Source organism: Etheostoma spectabile, chromosome 8, assembly GCF_008692095.1.
Source record: "Etheostoma spectabile isolate EspeVRDwgs_2016 chromosome 8, UIUC_Espe_1.0, whole genome shotgun sequence".
Classification (NCBI taxonomy): domain Eukaryota; kingdom Metazoa; phylum Chordata; class Actinopteri; order Perciformes; family Percidae; genus Etheostoma; species Etheostoma spectabile.
The window spans coordinates 25201851-25223769 of record NC_045740.1 but is presented as its reverse complement, the minus strand read 5'-3'; the positions used below and the strand labels follow the sequence as shown (position 1 = coordinate 25223769).

General features: G+C 40.3%; 1 protein-coding gene across 2 annotated transcripts in view; it reads right to left on the bottom strand.

Moving 5' to 3' along the window:
- LOC116694190 (anoctamin-10) overlaps window positions 1–19095 on the bottom strand; it is a 21676-nt gene extending 2581 nt beyond the window's left edge. The window contains exons 1-14 of one of the 2 annotated variants that reach the window (XM_032523738.1): window positions 18931–19083; window positions 18735–18800; window positions 11899–12164; window positions 10433–10606; window positions 8871–9008; window positions 8151–8267; window positions 7915–8031; window positions 5666–5962; window positions 5207–5389; window positions 4933–4988; window positions 4768–4842; window positions 987–1151; window positions 710–901; window positions 20–157 (exon numbers count right to left, since the gene is read on the bottom strand). In XM_032523738.1, coding sequence (XP_032379629.1) covers window positions 20–157; window positions 710–901; window positions 987–1151; window positions 4768–4842; window positions 4933–4988; window positions 5207–5389; window positions 5666–5962; window positions 7915–8031; window positions 8151–8267; window positions 8871–9008; window positions 10433–10606; window positions 11899–12164; window positions 18735–18745 — 1929 coding nt within the window. In that variant the 5' untranslated portion in view covers window positions 18746–18800; window positions 18931–19083. Of the gene's footprint in view, window positions 1–19; window positions 158–709; window positions 902–986; window positions 1152–4767; window positions 4843–4932; window positions 4989–5206; window positions 5390–5665; window positions 5963–7914; window positions 8032–8150; window positions 8268–8870; window positions 9009–10432; window positions 10607–11898; window positions 12165–18734; window positions 18801–18930 lie in introns of both variants that reach the window. The other variant, XM_032523739.1, reaches the window with a different exon arrangement.
- Window positions 19096–21919: the final 2824 nt, after the last annotated feature.

Here is a 21919-nt window from a genome sequence, read left to right as displayed (position 1 = left end):
CCCCCCCCCCCCCCCTTACCTCGACCAAAACAGCAAACAACAGAATGTTTGTGCCGCTCATCCCGCCCTCCTGACACAGCATTTGTAACTGTGGTGACAGCAGCAGCAGCCAGCAGTTGGACACAACAGAGACAAAACTCAGGACCTCAAAAGCAATCTGGAACAAAAGACAATGACGTGAGCTGTTTTACTCATAATTGAGGGTGACATACTGGCTACCTCTCAAAGATCTCTGTTCTCTCTGGAAAACACAAGTTGTCCAGAAAGCAGATCAAAAACTAACCGCTATGCCAATTAATTCATTCCCTCTGCTATAACATCAATCAATACTGTTGAATGAAATCACATAATTCAACAAAACTGGTTCTTGCACCATACTGCTCTGTTGAATGTGAATGTGTGTGTGTGTGTGTGTGTGGGTGTTGTGTGTGTGGGTGTGTGTGCGTGTGTGTGTGATGATTGGGTCATGTGTGGATGTTATGGGAGAGAGAAGCATCTGTATACAGAGTGACATGTGACTGCTGCAGTACTAATTTATTGTTTATTTTATTATTTCTTTTTTAATTATGTACATTGTATGATTGTGCACTTTTTTAACTTTAACCCTTAATGGATGGGTTGGTCGTGAAATTGAATTGCCCCTTGGGGACTAATAAAGTTATCTGAATCTGAATCATTTCTATTGTGCGTTGTGTGTTTTTGTGCTGACCTGCCACACGCCCATGTTGGCTACAGGGGCGTAGAAGGGTTTCCGGAAGAGTTTGCAGATCTTGTAGGCGTCCGTTCGGATCTCCGTTACATTATTGATGAGCAGCAGCACGGCCGTCAGAGGATACACACAGGAGAAAAGACTCAAATACCCAAACTGCACCAGGAGCTCGATGTACTCTGCAAACAAGCCCTGTGACAAAACAAGAAGCTGTGTCATACACTGCCAGAGTGTTTTCTAACCCCTGTTTTGACCTCTTCTGAATGCAGTTACTCACAGGAAAAGCAGGCAGGGTGCTTTGGTTTCTATATTTGTCCTCCTGTGGGTCGTCTTCACTCTCTGCCCTATTGGGGACGCTGATAAAGCGGTCCACCAGGTAGGGTATGACCACCTCGGTCACCTGGTTCACCAGCTGGGTCACTATCAGCAGAGACGCTAAACGCTTCAGACAAACAAATAGAATATGTGAACTTATTTTCACTCAGAGACACTTTGTGCGGAATGAGCTTCCAGGAGAAGTTGTGCATTTCCCCTCAGGTAGTCTCGCTTTGCCAGCTGGTCCACACAGCATGGGAGAAAAACGTGCTCTGGTTTATTGGCATTTCTTTAAACTAGGGCTGTCCCAAACAATTATTTTTTAAACGATTAATCTAGAAATTATTTTTTCCATTCGTCTACTAATCTAATGATCAATTTTTCGATTAATCTTTTATATTAGCGATTATTTTCCCATTGCTCAATTATTAAAAATTTACACAAAACAAATTTCAATAAGGTTCAAATCACTATTTCTTAAAATTGTTTAACACTGCTCTGTTCAAGTAAAATTAATTTGTAGTGTAACCTGAAGCCAGATATAGGCTATCAATCTAACAACAAAATACAAAGGAAGGAATACAAAGGAATACAAAAATAAAAACTTAAACTAAACAGAGCTAGTGCAAAAAGAGTCGCCTGTATTTGCTTTTTTAGTATTTTTTTTTATTTAGTAGCTCTTCTCCCTTTAATCTTACAGTAACAATGTGCAATTTAAACACAACATATGAACTCAAATGTAGCAAGTAGTAGCAACAATGAAACAAATTGACATTTCAACTCACATTCAGGAGGACTACACAAATAAAAAAACAAGTAAAAAAAAATAAATAAGTACAATTTTTCTCTCTCCTTTCTAAGGGAATTATAAGCCCGAGCCCGATTTAAACTCAACAATTTTTTAATAGGTGAGCCGTTATAACTTACGTTGTAAAGGACTTAAAGATATCTAAAAACAATCTGGCCTGATATCGCAATTATCAAAGACAGTGCTACAGATGGGGGAGACCCGGCAGAGTTTACCTCACACTCAAGTCAGTGCAGGACATACTGTATACGGGTGGGCTACGGGAGAAGCTGGAGAGGCATAGGTGAGCAGAACTTTCTGCGTTTTGGTACTGTTATCCTGACTCAGGGAAAATTTGACAGTTAGCCGAATTAGCTATAACCTCAAATAACATTATCTTCCCGGTGGAGGCTAAGTGTGGAACAGATCATGCAGTGCCATAAATCCACGTAAAACAGGATTACCATCTGTGCATGCGCATGGCGGATTGTGCATGCAGCACAGATCGGGCACCAACAGTGCCGCTGCAAAATAGCCTCAGGAAGGAACTTGTTTTGGTGGAATGTGTACGTTCAAAAGTTGTTTTAGTTGTGCAACAGAAATCAGATTGGACAGATAGCCTAGCCAGAGATCTGAGGAGCAGTTAACCATAGTCCTCAGAAATCCACCGGAGTTTAATATTCCAACACAAAGAAAGCGGAAGGTGACTGACATACAAAATACATGCATGCGGCGGAATTTCCTGCGGTACCGGAGCAATCACGGAAGTGGAACGTTGAGGATGTAATGTAACAAACCAGAGGAAACAGGCCAGCCAATGCGTCACAGGGGGCGGATCCATAGGTTCAGATTGGGGGAGGTGATAGAAGGAGTCTACAAAATATGGAGACTAAATGGCTAAAATATGGTACTTTTAATGATCTCAGCTGACCTCTGTCTATCGCCAAGACCTGGTAGAACTGACCAGTTAGTTTAAAGATGTCTTCTCCAACCGACCTGGCCAAACTAAAGTAATGCAACACATTACATTACGTTATTGAAGAGTCACGTGGCGCCTGGTCCAGCCCAGTTGTTATGACTCCCAAGCCGGACGGCACTGATAGATGATGCAATGGTTTTAGAAAGTTGAGTGAAGTCTCTAAGCTTGATGCCTACCCCATGCCTAGAGTGGATGAGCTAATCAAGCGTTTAGGCTTTGCCCATTTTGTGTCTACTCTTGATTTTACCATAGGATAGTGGCAGGTTCCTCCACCAAGTAAGCCAATGAAAAGAAGTCTTTTTCTACTCCAGATGGCCTGCACCACTACAAAGTGCTGCCCTTTGTTGTCCATGGAGCACCAGCTATGTTCCAAAGAATTATGGACCAGAGGCGGAGGAGGCATTCACCCTTAAGGCTTTATGCACCGAGCCAGTCCGGAATACACCAGACTTTGGGTGACATGTTCGTTGTTCATGCCGACGCCTCGGGGACCGTGCTTGGAGCTGTGCTATCCCAGGCCAGAGGGGGGTAACAACATCCAATTACGTACATTAGTCGTAAGTTCCAAAAACATGAAAGGAATGATTCTACAGTGGAAAAAGAATGTCTGGCGATTAAATGGGCCCTAATCAAGCTGCGGTACTATCTCATTGGCAGAACTTAAATGGATGGCAACTGCTAAGGACACTAACGCACAAGTCCCACGGTGGTTCTTTGAATTGCAAAACTTTAATTTTACTGTTGTGCACAGGTCGGGAAGAGCCAACGGGAATGCAGATGCACTCTCCAGGAGGGATGAATGCTGGTTTGTGGACGCTCTCAGCCCCTGCCTATGGCTGGAGGAGGGGGTGTGTAGCAAACCAGTCACACCTGCAGCCCATCAGGTTATTAGGGGAAGAGCCAGCCCAAGGACTCATGGAATTGAGGGAGGAAAAAAGTCCCAGCGAGGCAACACTGCAGGAGTTTATTGTTCATTAAGGATATTGGCTGGAAAAAGGACTGACCTCTTGCTCTGCTTTAAATCCTTCCAGGACAAGCCGGCTGAAGACTGACAAACCCCGGATGGGAGAAGAAGTTAAAGTTTGTTCCACTGGCCTGTTCCTGATCTGAGTTATTAAAGAACACTTAATGTCAAAGCCAACTGTCTCTGAGTCAGCTATTTTCATTGGGAATCAGGCTTTCAAGTCCCCTGGATCGCTACCCCTCAGTTAACTCTTTCAAGAATTGCTTAGACACATTTTCTTTTAATCATGAAATCAATGTGCTTCAAATTTGTTTATAACATTTTTGTTTTTGTGTTGTTTGAGTCTGAAATAGAGGATTTTATATCCTGTACCAGAAAATGTTCAATACATTCTAATAAATTAGAGAGCTTTTTTTATTTTATTACCTTACATTTGTTGGTCACACTTCAACTTTGCACTCATTCTAAAAGGAACTGATTTTAGACATCACAACAGATCAGTTTATGAAGAGCACTGCTCTATTGTGGTTCCAGACCTCTGAATCGCCGCCCACATCTCAGACTTATCAAGCGACCTAAATATGCCTGGTGTTGTGCTTTGTAGTCACAGTTAAAAGTGGGAATCTTCCTACATAGCCAGCCAGCTACCTAGCTTCATTCAGGAAAATGGCAACATACAAAATGGCAACAAGTGTAAGCGACATTGACACAGTTGTAAAGATTTACAAAAGTCCACTTACAGAAATAATTACTCTAAAATCAATCAATTTGAAGTATATAAAAATGAAAATGTTATTTGGCCCAGCAAACATAAGTTACCTTTGCTGTCAACTAGAAATAAAGCAGCAGGACGGTCACATCACTTGACGCAAAAGAAAACAAATAACCCTTCTCACAGCAGGAATATATGGCTAATATGAAAACAGTATCACATTAAATGCATTGCTAAATAACTCTCCCTGCTTGAACACTTTACAGATACCAGTGGAAGAAGTGTAGAGCTCAGCTGTTACCTTGCGAAGCAAAGGCACATCCTGCTTGAAGAAGGCAATGTGGAAGAGAACTGCAAAGTTGTTGAAGAAGGTGAACTGTGGGGAGAGAGACAAGAGCCTGGTTAAAAAGCCTGCTGGGTAGGATGTAAGAGCTAATGGAGAGGAGAGTAGATGAGAGGAACTAACCACCAAGACTTTGGCTGTCAGATGGTTCTCGAAGGCAGACTCTTCTCTGTGGTTCTCTAAAGGGAAATATAAGGGAAATGGTTGGCTAATCATAAGCGTTATGAACAATACTATTGGCTGAATGACTATCTTCGATTCTTTTTTTGCTCTCTGTAAAGTGCATATATGTACTGCATACCTATGCACTGTACATATAGTATATAATACAAATAGTGTTGCCACTTTATTTATAAGTTCTTCATTCTCCCAATGGCATCCCCTCCGTCTAACTCACCATATTCAGTCAGAGACTGGGCCACCATCCTGTAAACATTTGCTAGCATATTAGTATAGACGATGTGAAGCACTGAGGGTATGTAGAGCAAAGTCAGAGACAGCAGGGACTCCCAGTCTTTGTGTAGCCATTGCACCTGGGCCTCCCCCCAGTAGAAACAAACCATTCCCAGTACCACCAACCCTGCAGAGACGTGACAGGGCAGGAGACATGATGAGGACGGAGGTATAGCTGAGAAGAGTATTTGCAATTTTAAAGAGCAGAGCGTTTAAGTGTTTTCACATAATTCAAACACTGGATTGGATTGCTTTTAGAAAATGTCACTAATACTTCTTTTACTCATAATAATAATAATAATAATAATAATAATTATCTATCATGATAATATCATAATACCTTTCAGCTCAGTAGCGTGCACTGATTAGTTCATTCAATTTACATTTAAAATCTAAGTTGTACCTAAAAACAGCCCCACCACTGGCACTGACACCAGTGCCATGCGCAGGTCCCTCTGCCATTCAGGAAAGAGCGGCTCCATACGACCTGTCACTGGGTTGACCCCGATGTCGCCGTGGAAACCAGGTCGAGGCTCGGCGAAGCGGTCAGCCAGTGTCAGGGTCCCCCAACGGTAGGACAGGGTGGAGCTCCGACGCTTCCACAGCTCCATAAACACCGTGGACCAAAGCATGCTAAAGATCGCCTGGATCATGTGACCGGTGACAGCTGGTGCTGAGTCATCTTCAGCATTTGTTGAGCCTGGCTCAGGTAAGAAAAACTTTTTGTCCAGTTAGTTTGTTGTTCAATTCACAGATGCACTTGAGTTAAAATACATCATCAATCAGCCTGAATTACATTGTGGGGCTGAGCATCCCATCCTCAATAACTGGAACACAAATGAGAGCCGTGAAAAAAAGTGTCTCACCGTGTGTTTTTCTGACAAATGGAAGCCAATGCAGAAGTGCAAAAAAAATGCAGTTCAATCAAATGCCCCTTTTGTTTCAAAGTTCTTAATATTTCAATGTTGCTTCGTGCATTGCTTTTAAACCATCTGAACCTGTTTAATGAATCCTGAATCCTGAATCCTGAATCCTGAATCCTGACGGGAATCTTTGCCTGCCTGCATCTTTTTCCTGCCTTGTTCCTGTTTACCCAAAGACTCTGTTACTTCTGTTTGGCTATTTTTCTATCCATGCCAATGAGCTCATGTGCTTACATTTTATCAATAAACTCCTGAACAGTTCAGTTCCTGTCTTCCTAGTCTGTCTGCATTCCTGCATTCGGTCCAATTCCTTCCTGCCTTTCACTCACCTCCGTGACAATAACTATAGGCATGTAACATGCTTTAACATGCTGACACTTCAAAAAAGTCATCTTTACCGTGTTACCACCCTCAGGGCAAGCTTTACAGATTAGTAAGCAGAACACTTTTTTCCCCAGGAGTAGCAAAAGATAAGTATGGAAGTCAAAAACAGCCGGGCTGCAATCATTTCATTTTATCAATATTATCAAGATCATAAGTTAATTACCATTACCATGACAACAAACTTGTTGAAGATCCCATGACATGGCGCTTTTAGGATGCTTTTATATAGGCCTTAGTGGTCCCCTGATACTGTTTATGAAGTATCTTTCCCAAAGTTCAGCCTTGGTGCAGAGTTACAGCCACTAGTCCCACAATGAGCTCTCCTTAGGATGTGCCATTTCTGAGTCTGTAGCTATTGAGGAGAAGAGTGGGCGGGTGGGGGAAGGGGGAATCTGAGCCTTCATTTTCTGAAAGGCAGAGCAAGATACCCTGGGCTCAGTTTACACCTATCGCCATTTTTTTGGCACTGGGGAATGCATAATAATGTTAAAAAACCTCACAAAGTGAAATTTTCATGCCGTGGGACTTTTAAAGTTTTCTGTTGATACTGAATCATTATCTTAAAACACAAGATAATTAGCTTGTGATCTAGCTTATCAGATACCAGGATTAAATTAAACAAATATTACAACAACAATCCTTGGCTTCCATTGATAAGATTAGCTAGGCAGACTTTTAGTATTCTTGCAATCCTCTGTTATCCCCATAATCTTTTGGTGTAAAGCATCACACACTTTCCAGTGAAAATGAGCGTCATACTTCTGAGTCTTTTCAAGATAAATCAGCTGCTTTCCTTTATCTAGTTAGATACCGCATTGCCCGCTGCTGTTCATTCATTCAAACAGTTTTTTTTCTGTTATGTTCTGTAAAATTGGGATTTTTTAACACAGGAGTCTATGGGTATTAACTCACATCGAGGAACTGCAGTTCAGCTCGAATGCAATTTTTCTGTTGCATGACAAAAACAACTGTTGAACGTACACGTGGTCCACCAAACAAGTTCCTTCTCAAGGCTATTTTGCAGAGGCACAGTTGCTACTTCCAGCGCTTAGCGCCGCCCAAGATTGATTGTGATTGGTTTAAAGAAATTATTAATTAACATTACTTCTTGTGATATTTATGTTCGTAACAGTACAATTGTAAAAAATCTTTTTCATCTGTGAAATGTTATTCCATGTTATAAGTTTTAAGATTAACATCAAGGTACACATATGTTTGTGATTAACAAACTCTAGTTGCTTGCAAAACCTTTATAATAATACATATTCTAATGGTAAGAGTGCTAAATATCTAAATAATAAATGCCATACATGAACAAACATAAATGATAAATCCACACACCCACCTGAGAAGAATGTAATGGACAGGCCCAGTATCGCCGGTGGGAGCAGAGACCAGGTGTAGAAATCAAGGAAGCTGAAGTAGAAAGCCACAGGGGTTCCAAAATACCCATTGACTGAATCTGGATAAAGCAGCAGGTGACTGGTGTAAGTGCATGCATGGTTCATGGTTCATACAGGCAGGAAACAGAAACTGTCACCCACACAGCCATCTATTGTGAATTCTACGTGTGTCACCCACCTAGCGGCTGAGCCAATTGATTCCCAGAGTACCAAGCGTTACTGAGATCCCTCAGTTTGGTCGGGTTGTGGAGGGGAAACGTGTCCACAACAACACCAGCTGACACAAGCTTGCGCCCTAAATAGAATGATATGAAAACATGGGTGAAAGAGGGACAGTAGCAACAACTAATCCACACATACCCAGTTACACACATACAGTATACGGTACATCACACACACTGAGGCTGTTGCTGACTGAAGCAATTTCTTGATCGAATGTGAGAAGAGAGGAAAGACATGACACAGCTGAGGTCAGCTAAACATAGATACACATTGTACATCTGGATACTGGCTGAATGTGGAGACAGCAGTTAAATAATATTTACAACATTGCTGTCATCATGTCCAAAACTCAATCCTAATTGATGATTAGATTGTTCTCAACACATTATATGAACTGATTGGGAGGCTACAATGTGATGAGAGGAGTGCATTATAAAGAAAGTCTTAACAAGTGGTGATCTTGTTGTTGTTTGTGTCTGTGTATTTGCATCTTTGTCTGGAAGCATTCCTTAAAATATTCAAATTACACTAAGTCATAAATTAAAAAGACAGAATTCTGCCCCCTTACTGGTATATTGTCTTTACATTACGCCATAAATAAAGTATTTAACGCAACGGAAATTTGTTTGCATCCTGTCTTTCTATACAGTTTTGAACACACAGTGAAATAACTCACAGATGTTGGCACGATGTTGCAGTACGTAGCTGTCAGACAGGCCGGGTATTTTCATCTCTTTCTGCGCCCGCATACCATCCAGCTGATACCTCACTATGTACTGCCTCTCCGCCAGGGTCAGGAACACCTCCATGTTGTCTGTCACACACATGGATAGACACAGATACATAAATATAGCTAGTGATGCTTGGAAACAAACACACACCAGAATGAAAAATACAGTTTTAAAAAGAACAAGAGTTTACAGCCATGCTGTACGTATGCAGATGTTTAGTGTGTATACATGCTAAAATGTTACTATGCCCTGCTGCACCCCGTAACACCCTGCAATGACCTGCTATGCCATTAACTACTACAACTACTATTTCAAGTCATGGTTCCATTATCTTTATTGTGACTATAATTGCCACTCTTCATCACACCCCCAACTGGCGCTGTCCTACCAAGAGCCTGGGTCTGTCCAAAGAAAAGGACGTTTTCCTCACCTCTTGAGGTTTCTGCCTAAAAGGGAGTTTTTCCTCTCCACTGTCACAACAAATGCTAGTGATATTTATTAGTTATTACCCCCCAGAAAACTATAATGCCAAAAAACATTAAGGTTTCCTCTCCTTGTTGTTACATGAATGTATAGCAGTGTACATATATGGTTATGTATTGCCGCAATTATTTTTTTTTTATTAAAAAAAAATTAATTTCCCCACTGTAGGACAAAAAAAGGTTTTCTTATCTTATCTTGGTTCAGTGAACTAAGCCTATCATTAGGGAGGATTGTACTAATAGGATATGTTCTTAAAAATGTACAATGTTCCCAAATTATAGAGAACAGAATAGAATACAAAAAAATGTATCAACTAAAAAAATGTAAGGTGCATCGGTACACTATAGAAACACACATGGACAGCACATTAAAAAATATATATATTTTTTTTAAATTGCCCTTAGTAACATTTCTAAAAGTTTCTTATTATCTCAACAACTGCCATAATATATTCATCAAACTTCTAACAACAATATGTGAACAGCACTCTTCATACAGCAATATAACAGTAACAATGACTGTGACATGAATAATTACAAAACAAAATAATGGTCACAACTTTAAATAATAACAGTACTTATATTAACCACAATATGCACTTGTTGTATTTTAATGCAGGCTGATAACAATAAAGTAAAACCACGGCTGAGTGAACAGAAAAGGCTCCAGGATGAATAAATCCTGGCTCTTTGCCTGGCTATCTGTACAGAATAAATCTCCATGGTAACTTGGGTGCCTCTGCTTTTGTGAAACAAAGTCAAGGCTAAATTGAGCCAGCTAACTGGAATATCCCGGCTTAATCCATTATCTTGGTTTTGCAATACATTCAAAGGAGAAAATACTTGTAATAGCATTGTTTCAGAGAAGATAGTATTTCAACTTTGGATGTTTCCTTAATATCTGATTTTGATTTAATACAGTAAATACAGTATATTACGTGTTGGACCTTAAAACAACCCAAATCCACTCCCTCTCTTTTTATGGTTTCAACATGTAAAGTACATTCAAAGCTAGACAGTTGTACCTGAATCTTTAAAGTTGTCTCTGTCATTGTAGGAAAAGGCTTCCATGTCTGTGTTGCGGTAAGTCTTACATAGACCTAACTCTTCAGTGGCTTTAAGTAACGTACAGCGTGGGGCGGAGACCACGATGAGGTCACCACTGGCATCCTCGCCAGGGTGGGCCAGCAATGCAGCACCTGGGGCGGAAAGAGTTGCAAAAGAGGGTGTATTAAAACTCTAATTTTTGGTTATTTGTAGACAGACTTAACATGTGAACATATCGTTAAGTGAGCTGATCACATTCCTTCAATAAGGAGAAATTGAGCCTTCGGAGTGTTTATCTGATGAGCAGGTGGCACCTTGTACGGCAGCCTCAGCCAAAGTGTATGAATGTGTGTGAATGGTAAATGGTTCCTGTACTATGTAAAAGCACTTTGAGTTGTTGTTAAGACTAGAAAAGCTTTATAAATACAGTCCATAGCATTACACATACATGTAGTGATAGAGATTTGAACTTAATGACATGCATGATTTGCAAGTGATTTCCTGAGAAATTAAGGAGTTACTGTATTTCTAAGCCAGGTCAAGCTTTATTTGTTGATGTGACATTCCACTAATGAGATGCATGTCTTTTCCTTAGAAAAGAAAAACAATGAGATGCATGTCTTTTCCTTAGAAAAGAAAAATATTGTTAAGTGTCATCAGTAAAGAAATGATAATGAAAAAGGGCCCAAAATTGTCAAAGCAAAAACCTTTAAGAGCAAAGAACAGAAGAGGAATATATGTCTGAACTGTATGTTGCTGTATTGCTTTGTTCCAACTATAATTACATGATGTTGACATTAAGTGAAATAAGCTATTATCGCACATTTTCAATCAAACTGAATTAATCTTAATGTATTGTTCATCATTTACAGTATGCAGTATACAGTACTCATTTTTAGACTTTTTCACTGTGGGATCTTCAAAAGTTCTGTAGGGCTTAACATTTTTTGGCAGCCCAGCATGGTTGAAATTAAAAAAACAGAGTGATCTAAGAGTAGTGATTTAGATCTATCCACCACGACCATAATGACAATAATGACACAAGTTATTATTTATAAATGAAAAAAAGTAGTTTGAATATTGAAATGAAGGGTTTATCTGCAAAGAAATGCATGTGGATACAGCTGCAGAAAACAAGTATTCTTTTCTTTTCATATGTTTTTTGTCCTAGTAAAATATTAACCACATCTGGCCAACATTTATATGAGACCTAGACACCATTAGACATATGAATCTCCCAACGGGGATAATGAAAGTTTATCTTACATTGGAATTATGACTCTCCTGTTCAAGAGACTTCCAGTATGAGAGAGTAAAAAAAGCTCTTAAAAGTTTGATGTGTATGTTTTTTTTGCATGGTAGCAATCAATGCAGATAGACACTTGAGTTGCACATGACTCTTGCAGCTCATCACTTGCTAATCACTACACTGTTGAACACTTACCTCCATCTTTCTGAGGAGCTCCAATCAATCTGACGAGCCACCTTTTCGTCTCAGGGCGAACTTTCTCCCCTAGCTTCACCAGAACCAACGGCTCGACCCGCTCCGATACACAACAGGGGCAGTTAACTTTAGTCCAGCTTGGTCCAATAGTGGTAGCACTGAGTTTGCTCAGGGCCTTCCCCGCTGAAGTCTTACCCTCCGGCTGCTGGGCTGTTTCACTGCTGCCCCCACCGCCACCTTCATCACCCGCCTTGCTCATTCTGAGACTGAGAAGAAATGTCAAAAAAACAGTTGTAGCTTGTAGTTTCTGTAAGAGCTATTTTCATCTGTTTCGGGTGTAGGACACAAATTGTCTACTGGTGTCACTAGTGTGCTTTTGTCCATTTAGGTAGGAAACTTTCAACAGGTAACAGGGTGCTTTGAATCGGAGGAGCACAAATAGTTTTTCACCGCATCAAATCTCTGCCCAACAAATCAAGTGATCAACAAATGTCCAAAAAACGCAACAATGACTCACAGTCCAGGGTCCTGACACTCCGGGGGGGCCTGAAACTCCAAGGGGGGGGGGGCTCTGACGCTGAATTTAAATTTTACTTTCATTGTGCGACGCAGAGAATTCGTTCACGGGATGTAGTGGTGGGCGGATTAATCTAAATAATATATAATAATCAATAATATTGATACCCAGGTTGGTATTGATATTATCTATCTAAACCATTAGAAGAATGGCTCTGGAGTGCTCTGTGGCTAAATTTTCAGGCCAAAAATAAAACAACGGCAAGCTGTATAATTTGTAAAAAGGCTGTTTGATACAGTTACAGTACACAACAAATTTATACAAACATATGAAAATTCTGTCCTGGGATTTAACTTATTAAAAATCCAATCCATTAAAAATCACAAAAACACTTAAATGTCATGAAAATTCATTCATTACTTGGTATCGGATTGATACCAAATGTTGCAGTATCACCAGAGAATGTCTAATAAGGGGAGAGCGTCCACTGTCGGGAAAACTTCCGGCCTCTGAACTGGTTGCAGTACCACTCTAAATCCCTATGAGGGCGCTTACGGGCAAGTGCAGAATGAATGGAGGTCTATGGAGCTGTACCCCTGTAAATCCACTTTTCTTAGGATATAATATTTAGTCTAGTAATTTCAATGTTGCACTCGAAAGGAGAGGCAAAGAAAATACACACTAATGGGTGTTAGATTTTTTTAAAGTCACTTTTTTGCTCTAAAAAGCCTTTTAAAATTTCAATGACATCCTACATATCATACGGCCAGATATATTGCTTTACAACAAGCTCTGAGTCACTTCCTTTATCCTCTCAAGGCATCAACAACACAGCTGACAGGTTAGGAAATCAAATTACTGATCAAATCAAATTCAACATTCGACGCATAATCCATGTTGAACTTGCAAAAACAACAATCAGGCGAAAGAGACAAATTTTGCTGCCTAATTCCATAGACTCCCATTCATTTTGCACTCACCCCCAGTGGAACTCTGGTGTAACTGCAACAAAGTTTGGTACAATTGGGCTTAATAGGGACTGAACAGGCTCTCCATGGACGGGCTCCAGTATCGCACACCACTAATGATCAGAGCCACCGCTTGTCAACAGTCAAACCAGGCAACTGCTTGGGGCCCCTGGCCGTGAGGGGGCCCCCGAGGGCTAACAAACTTTATTTCACAGCAATGACTTAAAATGTGGCAACCAAAACTCCAACCTCTTTCCCTTACACAAACTACTTTTTGCAATGACATCTCAGTCGGAAACCTCCCCAAAGGGGCCCTACGTCATTCCCTACAATGGCATGAAAGCAAGATGACCAAACTTTTAAATTGATTTAAAGTTAAGTCAAACAAAAACGAAGAGGAATTATCCTTCTGGGAGTGAAAAAGGGAAGAGAAAAAAAGAGGATTAGGAGAAAAGAAAGCAAGACAGTGGTAAGTAGAGCAGATCATGAAGATTAGCCTACGTTGAGTAACTGTCTGAATGCTGTTATTTAGTCTTAACTAGTCTATAGGAGAGACACTTGAATAACTTTAGCTAACGCATAACGCGTTTTTTCTTTTATGTTTTTGTTAACTAGTTAACCTAGCAAGCAGTCCACAGCCATGCATGCCAGGTCCCCAGGGGACCGCAGCAGCAGCCTAGAGTGTGTGGGGTAAAAGTTGCTTTAATGAGCTTGGTTGCTCCGAGGAGCTGTCCACTGTATGTGAGTGGAAGAATTACGTCTGGCATGACCAGATATTTTATACATATTTTATATACAATATTGTAGGTGATACATCTGATTTCATATACTGCTTTAGTAAAAAATAATATTTTCCAGGGCTCTGGGTTATTTGACAAGTGACAAGAGGCTCTCACCTGAGACCACTGTTGACGCATATACAGAACGCAAAAAAACAACTGTTGCACTAGTCTGAACATCTTGCCGTGCCAACGTTGCAATAAAGGTTGCCTAAATGCCACGTACATTTGCTGTCAGCTTACTAATTGGTTGTGCGTTTTGTGTAGATTTGGACTTGTATACGTTTTCTTCCACTTTGTCTAAACGGCGTGAGAGGCCATGTTCACCGCTGTTTGGCGCTGCCTGGTGAATGTGACGTGCGCAGGTCTTGCTGGATACATGTGACCCTTTTTGTGGATCTACTGATCGCTGTGGATTACTTTTTTTTCGTGTCATTGGACCTACGTCAAAATACGGATCTATTTTCTTAACGTGTTTTTTTAAGTTTTATGGTGGGATTGCACTTTGTTTCTACATTTGGAGAGGCATCTCAACAGACTGTTGGTCAAACACTGATTGTTTGCTATTACATTTTAGTTGAATTTAAGTCATTCCGCCACCGTCTGTCTAATCGTTCAAAGACAGCCGTGCCGTGATTGGATTTCATGAGAGGGAATTGTTAAATTGTTACAATGTAATTTAAAATCTGCTTTAAAAATAAACAAATATGTTTATTTAGCATGTTTGTTTGGTCCATATGTATGCTGTGTTCCCCAAGTGTTAGGGCTAGGTCTCAGCTGCTACGATGAGTTTTTATTGTTATATTTTTTTGCCCACCCTGGCTCAAAGGTCAAACTCGACCAAAGCAGACAACATGCCAGGAGGTCACAGTTTCTTTAACCAGACAGGCCTATATCAGAGGGGGGCTGATGACGACTCTTGGCTTGGGACTAACGGATCCTGCAATGTGGGGAAATATATCCAGTGACAAAGTGAAAAAAACTTTCTCATTGAAAGAGGGGACTCTTCGATTCACCATCGAGGGTTCAGCAAGAGACTGTGGAATAGGTGGTTAATTTTGCTCGTTTAATAATGACATGTTGTGCAGCCGATTGCCTAATGGACAAGCAGCACCACGAGAATGTTTATTATATTTGTCATCAGCCTTGATAAATTGTAGGTAGGATATTTGTTTTCACAGGTTTTCAAAATGGTAAACCACCACACTTTATGTATTGGTTTGTATACATATCTGTACCCTATTAGATGTGTGTGTGTGTGTGTGTGTTTCCCTGTGATGTGCTGTAAACAGTTTCCAATTCTTTTCCAATGAAAATATCTAGCACCACCTCCAAAAGTTGCTAAAAGTAGATAGTCATTTGTCTGTGTTCACCACAGTCTGACTAATCAATAACTAGAGAACAAGAAATATAAGACAACAAAAGTTAACCAAAGAAAAGGCATGAAGTGTCCATTCTGTAACTGGGATGATGATGATGCTTTTGAACAATTCGTTTTTGGAACAATAACAAATAACGTTATTTATTATTCACCATAAGGCCACTTTGAATAATTAACGTTGATGTTAAACAGTTCATGGCATAAGCAGTCTGTGGGAATAAGCCACTACTATAGCGAGGCTAACAATAGCCATGTAAGCTCATGTTAGCTCTAATACTTTGGGTTCATCTACAAGCATATATAAAATTATTTAACTAAAAGGTTAGCCAGTGGAACACAACCGGCACAGGTTGGTGACTGTTAGTATTTACAGTCTATGGCACAGTGGCATATACCATCACCCACAGGCAAATGTTGCTGTAGTGAGCGCCATGTGCCACTAGGGGATCGGCATATGCATTTGGAGCACAGTGGCTGACCACCAGACACGTTTTGATCTCTGCGCTACTGCATGCATTGGGTGAACCTGTTAAAAGAATTTTGAGGTTTTTTTCTGTTGTTACAATGTTGCACTTTTGCTTGCTTTCCATTTTTAGCCGCATTATTGTCGTGCCAGTCTGTCAGTCCACCACTTTGGTCCACATTGAAATATCTCAATAGCTATTTTTTTTTTTCATACATGGTCCCCAGAGGATGAATCCTAGTGACGAGAAGCTTGTTCTGGCTGTGTCTATCTCTTCCGAACTGTATGACATGTCAGACAGAAACTATCATAGCAATGACAGAAAAGACCATATGTTGAATAATATCAGCTCAGATCATTGAATGTTGCTTGTGACTGTTTTCATCAGCATATGCTCTATAAGCTTCTTGTTGTTTGTAGTTACCCCTCCGTATATATAGCGTTAACTCCCTTACTAAAGTCAGTGAAGCACTCGTATAAAGAGCTCCCCAGCACTCTGTTCTACCAGAGAAAAATGGACATGCCCCAATAAATGATTTCCAAGTTCCAATTACACATACTATTAAACCTTCTTAACATCATTCCGTATTGCTATTGTGAGCATGTTACCATACGGATGCTAGTTTCACTGTCATAACTTGGCTATGATGCTTTTATGAGCAGACTAAGGCTGAATCCCATTCCTTCCCCTTACCCCTACCCCTTCACCCTTCCCCTAGCTTTTGCGCGTTCACGCGGACCTAGTGCTGGTCCATACGTATTACGAGCTAGGGGTAGGGGATAGACCGAGGCTGTATAGCCCTTGAAACCTAGTGTGACGCGACCTCACTTGTAACACACAGGCATCAATGGCTGCCCGTCGACCAGAGAGACTCATGAATGTAGTATTTCGGCTTAAATAATTGATTAAAAAGTTACGACGTCTTGTTTGTGGTCTACGCAGTCCTGTACATGTGTACTTGCAACCATGTTCCTAACTGAAACTTTTTAAAATCGCTAGCTTGCAATGCTACCGCTAACGCTAATCGCTAACGCAACGTTGATTTGCACAACAGTCCCACTATTTCTGCCTTGAATGGACTGTATACATCGCATAGATTGTATAGCTATATATATATATATATATTAACGGTCTACGATACATCGCTACGTGCCTAACATATACCGCCCTGTATCACACAGAGGACACAGCAGCTGATCCAGTTTGGGCTAAAACGAGCAGACGTTTCCTAATTCATATGTTCATGTTGTACCCCATTCATTATTGCATGGTAGCCTACTGTATTATAGTATAATCTGTAATTAATTCCTGTTCATTGTTCATGCACTTGTATGTTGTTTGTTGGTTTTGATACGGGACACTGAGTATTGTGAGGGGGGTTACTGCCCAAAAGGCTCCAGACTGGTCTGGAATATCAGAACAGCTGTAGTTAATTTGTTTATTTGTGGTCTTGTTTGTATTTTTTAGTTTTACACATTTAAAGCCTTTTATTGTGTGCGACATGTTAGTTATGGTTCTAATAGTTGATAATGGTTCTGTAACATTATTTTATGTAACGTTTTTGCCTGTTATGTTCATTTTATCTCCAATAAAGACAGATTTTTGTCAACAAAATGTTTTTGTGAACATCAATGACATTCAAAACGGTGATAACTGAAACCGATATACACACACCATGTAACAGGGTGTATATGTATGTATGTGTACACATGATGCATGTGTATACACATTTGTATTGCAACAGACCTAAGTACTACACAGATAAGTACTCTGCACACCAAAGTGAACCTAAATACCTATAAAATATATAACACACACTGTTGTCCAAACCCACACAATCAACAGCGAGACGCCATCTTGGAGGTTTGTGATCAATTCTGTATGGTGATGTCACCAAGTGGTGTCCCATTTCATAGGGGTATGTTTTCACCCCTTACCCCTACCCCTTGGTTTCAAGGGCCAAGGGGTAGGGGTAAGACGGAGAAATGGGATTCAGCCTAAAAGTCATGAAGCATTGAAGAAACACTTGTGTTAGGACCTGTTAGTGTGCCACAAACCACCATGAACCTTTGTAACCTTTTTTCTGACATGAAAACTGACCTTTTATAATTCATTATTTACATATTTGATGGCAGTCATAGCGTGACAGTTTCTTTTCATCTCTGCATTTGCATTACCAACTATAACAATACATTCAACTGGCTATGGAGCTCTTAGATTTGCATGCAAGATGCAGGAATTTCAAATATAATTTTCCAGTAATCTGCATACTGTACTTTGTCATTTGCACTCTAGTTGTTATTTTAGTTACTTGCTACAGAGTGCAGCAAGCAACTGAAACAACAGCAATAGTGCTAATTAGTTATCTACATGAAACGTTTTAGTTTCTCTGGAGGAAACTTGTGTGTGTGTGTGTGTGTGTGTTGTTGTGTGTGTGTGTGTGTGTGTGTGTGTGTGTGTTTTTCAGCACTAACCACCTAAAAAGAACTTCCTCTGTTTTGACTGCGGTGCAACTGGGCTTGAAGATACACTGACATACAGTCAAACACGTGGAAGACAGGATAAGACTAACAGTCACAGGAATACAAACCAAGGTTAAACAGTCCCTCCAATTATGATTGAGATATGTTTTAACAGACGGAAGCGAGAGAGAGAGAGAGAGAGAGAGAGAGAGAGAGAGAGAGAGAGAGAATATGGCGAAAAAGGATGAGTCAGAAAATAAAACACCTTGGGAGCATTGATGATGAGGTTTTGGTCTCTGGTACTACAACAGGCCCACACCCCTTCAAACTCCTGTTTGAACACACAAACATGCACACACACACACACACACACACACCACACACACACACACAACACACGAACATGAAGACAACAACATCTATTTTCCTGAAAAAGGCACTTTCTTTTTGCAAACACTTACCCTTAGCCTCAGTGTGTGGTTCCTCCCAGCTTTGTGTTTGTGTATATGTGTGTGTATATATGTGTGTGTCCATATAGCAGGAATGCGGAGGAACTTCTAGCGACTGCAGGGTGTGGAGGGTTGTTTGGTTTATATCCAGGCTCCTCCCTCCTGCCTGCTCTCTGCTTTACTGTTGCTGCAGCCCAGGGTCCTACTGCTCCACCCGCCTCTGCTACTCTGAGTAAAAAAACACACACACACACACCCTACGCTAAAGATGTTTCAGGGCAACTACACTTTGGTTTGACAATATAAACAATCTGCTGCTTTAAAAACATGTCAGGTAGATTAGCTTAGAACATGGTTGACCTTTATTATACTAAAACAAAATAGAAAGTCCAATGTTTGACATTTGGACAAATTACACTGTACCACATACTGCAACATCAGTGGTTAGCAATCTTTTTAAATTAAGACACACTCAGCACTTCTCACCTTATATAAACATTTAGTGCCACTGCATTCAAACTGTTGTAATGTCATATGGTGTATCAAATTTCCTAGCCACACCAAAAATGACAGACCTTACAGAAAAAAATCAAACAGGAAATACTCCGACTCGTCCTTTGTTTTGTTGCCTTGGTTTGCTAAGGCTTAACAAATATAATGTCTTTCACAATGCCTGCATGATATTCCAGGTCTTTCACGGGTTAAATGATTGTGTGAACTTGTTCCAATCTGTCGTCCCCAGCACATTTACAACACAAGGGAAAAACACCTAATCACTGGCAAAAAACGAAGGCTAAAGTGCATGAACCTTAGTGTAGTTTTGAAGGGACCACAGATCTGAAACAAAATTGAAATTGTTGCATTCTGTTTCCATTTTCAAGAAAAGTTTGAGTGAAAAAATGATTATAACATATGATTGTTGAATATTCTTTAAGTTATATTTGTACTAAGATCATCTGTATTTTGTTGTATTTGTCTGTGTTGTGTCTATTGTAAATTGAGTTTTTAGTGTCTGTATATTCTCTGTTAGTTGATAGTTTGGGGTTCCCCATTTCACATGGCCTACATACAGTAGGCCATGTGAAATGGGGATAAAGCTTAGATCATGCCAAAAAGATCAAGACCCTATCCAAGCCCGTGCACATTGTGCCCGGCCCAACACATTAACTGTAATTAGGAGCCCAAGTCTGATATAGGAGAGACCATATCTGGGCAGACATAGCTTTCTCCCCACCAAATTAGGCTAATAGTAATGATTAAAAAAACACAAATGCTTGATCAATACCATACAGCCTTCTGCTTTCTAGTCATTGCTAACATATTTTATTCCTGTACATTTATTGTATAACATATATTTAAAATATTCAGGTCTGAAAGTCTGAAAAAACTGAGAAGGGAAAATCACACTTTGTATGAGCTACCTAAAACTCATAGACATGCTCCGTGTCATTTGGTTGGTAACAAGACCTTTATTTGAATTAAGGGTGTCACAGCAAATAGGATTCTACAGCAGCGCTAGCAGTTCTGTAAGGCTGTAAGGAACAGCATTGCTTTGAAGTAAATGCTAACAGCAGCATGCTAATATGTTCACAATGACAACAATGACATGCTAATTTTTAGGGGTGATCCGAGTATCCGGCTGAAACGAGTATCCGGTACGGATAGAGCACTTTTGCCGAGTACAAGTAGGCTATTATCCGAGTAATATGAGTCAATATCCGTGCTCGGATTGAATACAACTCCTCAACTGGCCGCGCAGCGTTCTGTGATAATCACAGCGCCCCCCCCGCCTACAAACCCGCTCGGATCAATCACACACACACAGAACATGGAGAAATGCGCTCCCTCGGCCTCTCTCTCTCTCTCTCCCTCTCTCTCTCTTTCGCTCTCGCTCGCTCGCTCGCTCTCTCTCTCTCTCCCGCTCCGTCAGGCAGGCAGTCGGGTCTGCGGATCTGTTCCGTTAACGTTTAGGGTTTCTTCAGCTTCAGGTTTGTTTTTAACTTCGTTTGCAGTCCTTACATAGTAACCAGTAGATTTCTGGTGAACTGGGGTTTGTTAGTCCTTACATAGTAACCATGTAGATTTCTGGTGAACGTGGGGTTTGTAGTCCTTACATAGTAACCGTAGATTTCTGGTGAACGTGTTTTGTAGTCCTTACATAGTACCCAGTAGATTTCTGTGAAGAGGTTTTCAGACATGCTGCTGGTTTAAATGTGACTCCCGTTGCGTCTCTGCCATCGGAGATTTTTTTTTTTTACTGTCAGCTGCCCCCCGCCCCTCTCTTTCTGTGTCACTTTCTACAAACACACACACAACACACACCACACACACACACACACACACACACACACACACCCAACACACATACCTGGTGTGGAAATAAAAAATAAAAAGAACCAAAAAAAAAAAATCACACTGATCATAAAATTTAAAGTTAAAAAAAGAAAGTTATTGAGTATAAAACTCTTGTTCATTACATTTACTTCATAATTGCAACCGCATGTTTTGTATTCATTGTTGCAAAACGTTCTGTATATAGTTTGTTTGTTACCATGACAACACCATTATCTGAAGCTTGATGCTGTCATGTAAATAGTTTTCAAATCAGCAATAAATATAACAATTTTTGATCAACTCATATCAATTGCAGCTTAAATAACATACCGGTTAAAGCCTCGCACATTTCAAGAGACCCGACCCACTTCCTGTGTTAAATCTGACCACTTCCGGTTTAGGCCCCGCCCCGTCCGAGTACGGATCCGGATACAGATAATTCATGTGGCAAACAGATACAGATAATGCTGTACTCGCTCATCCCTACTAATTTTTAATACTCAATTACTACACCAATAACTATATCATTTGCTTAATGTGTATACAAACGCTTTATCTTTCTTATTATTTTATATATGTATACAGTTGCTCTCAGGAATTGTGCGCCACCTTTAACCTTCCCTTTTTTCTTTTTTTTTCTTCTGCACTACTTATGTTTTATATTTTT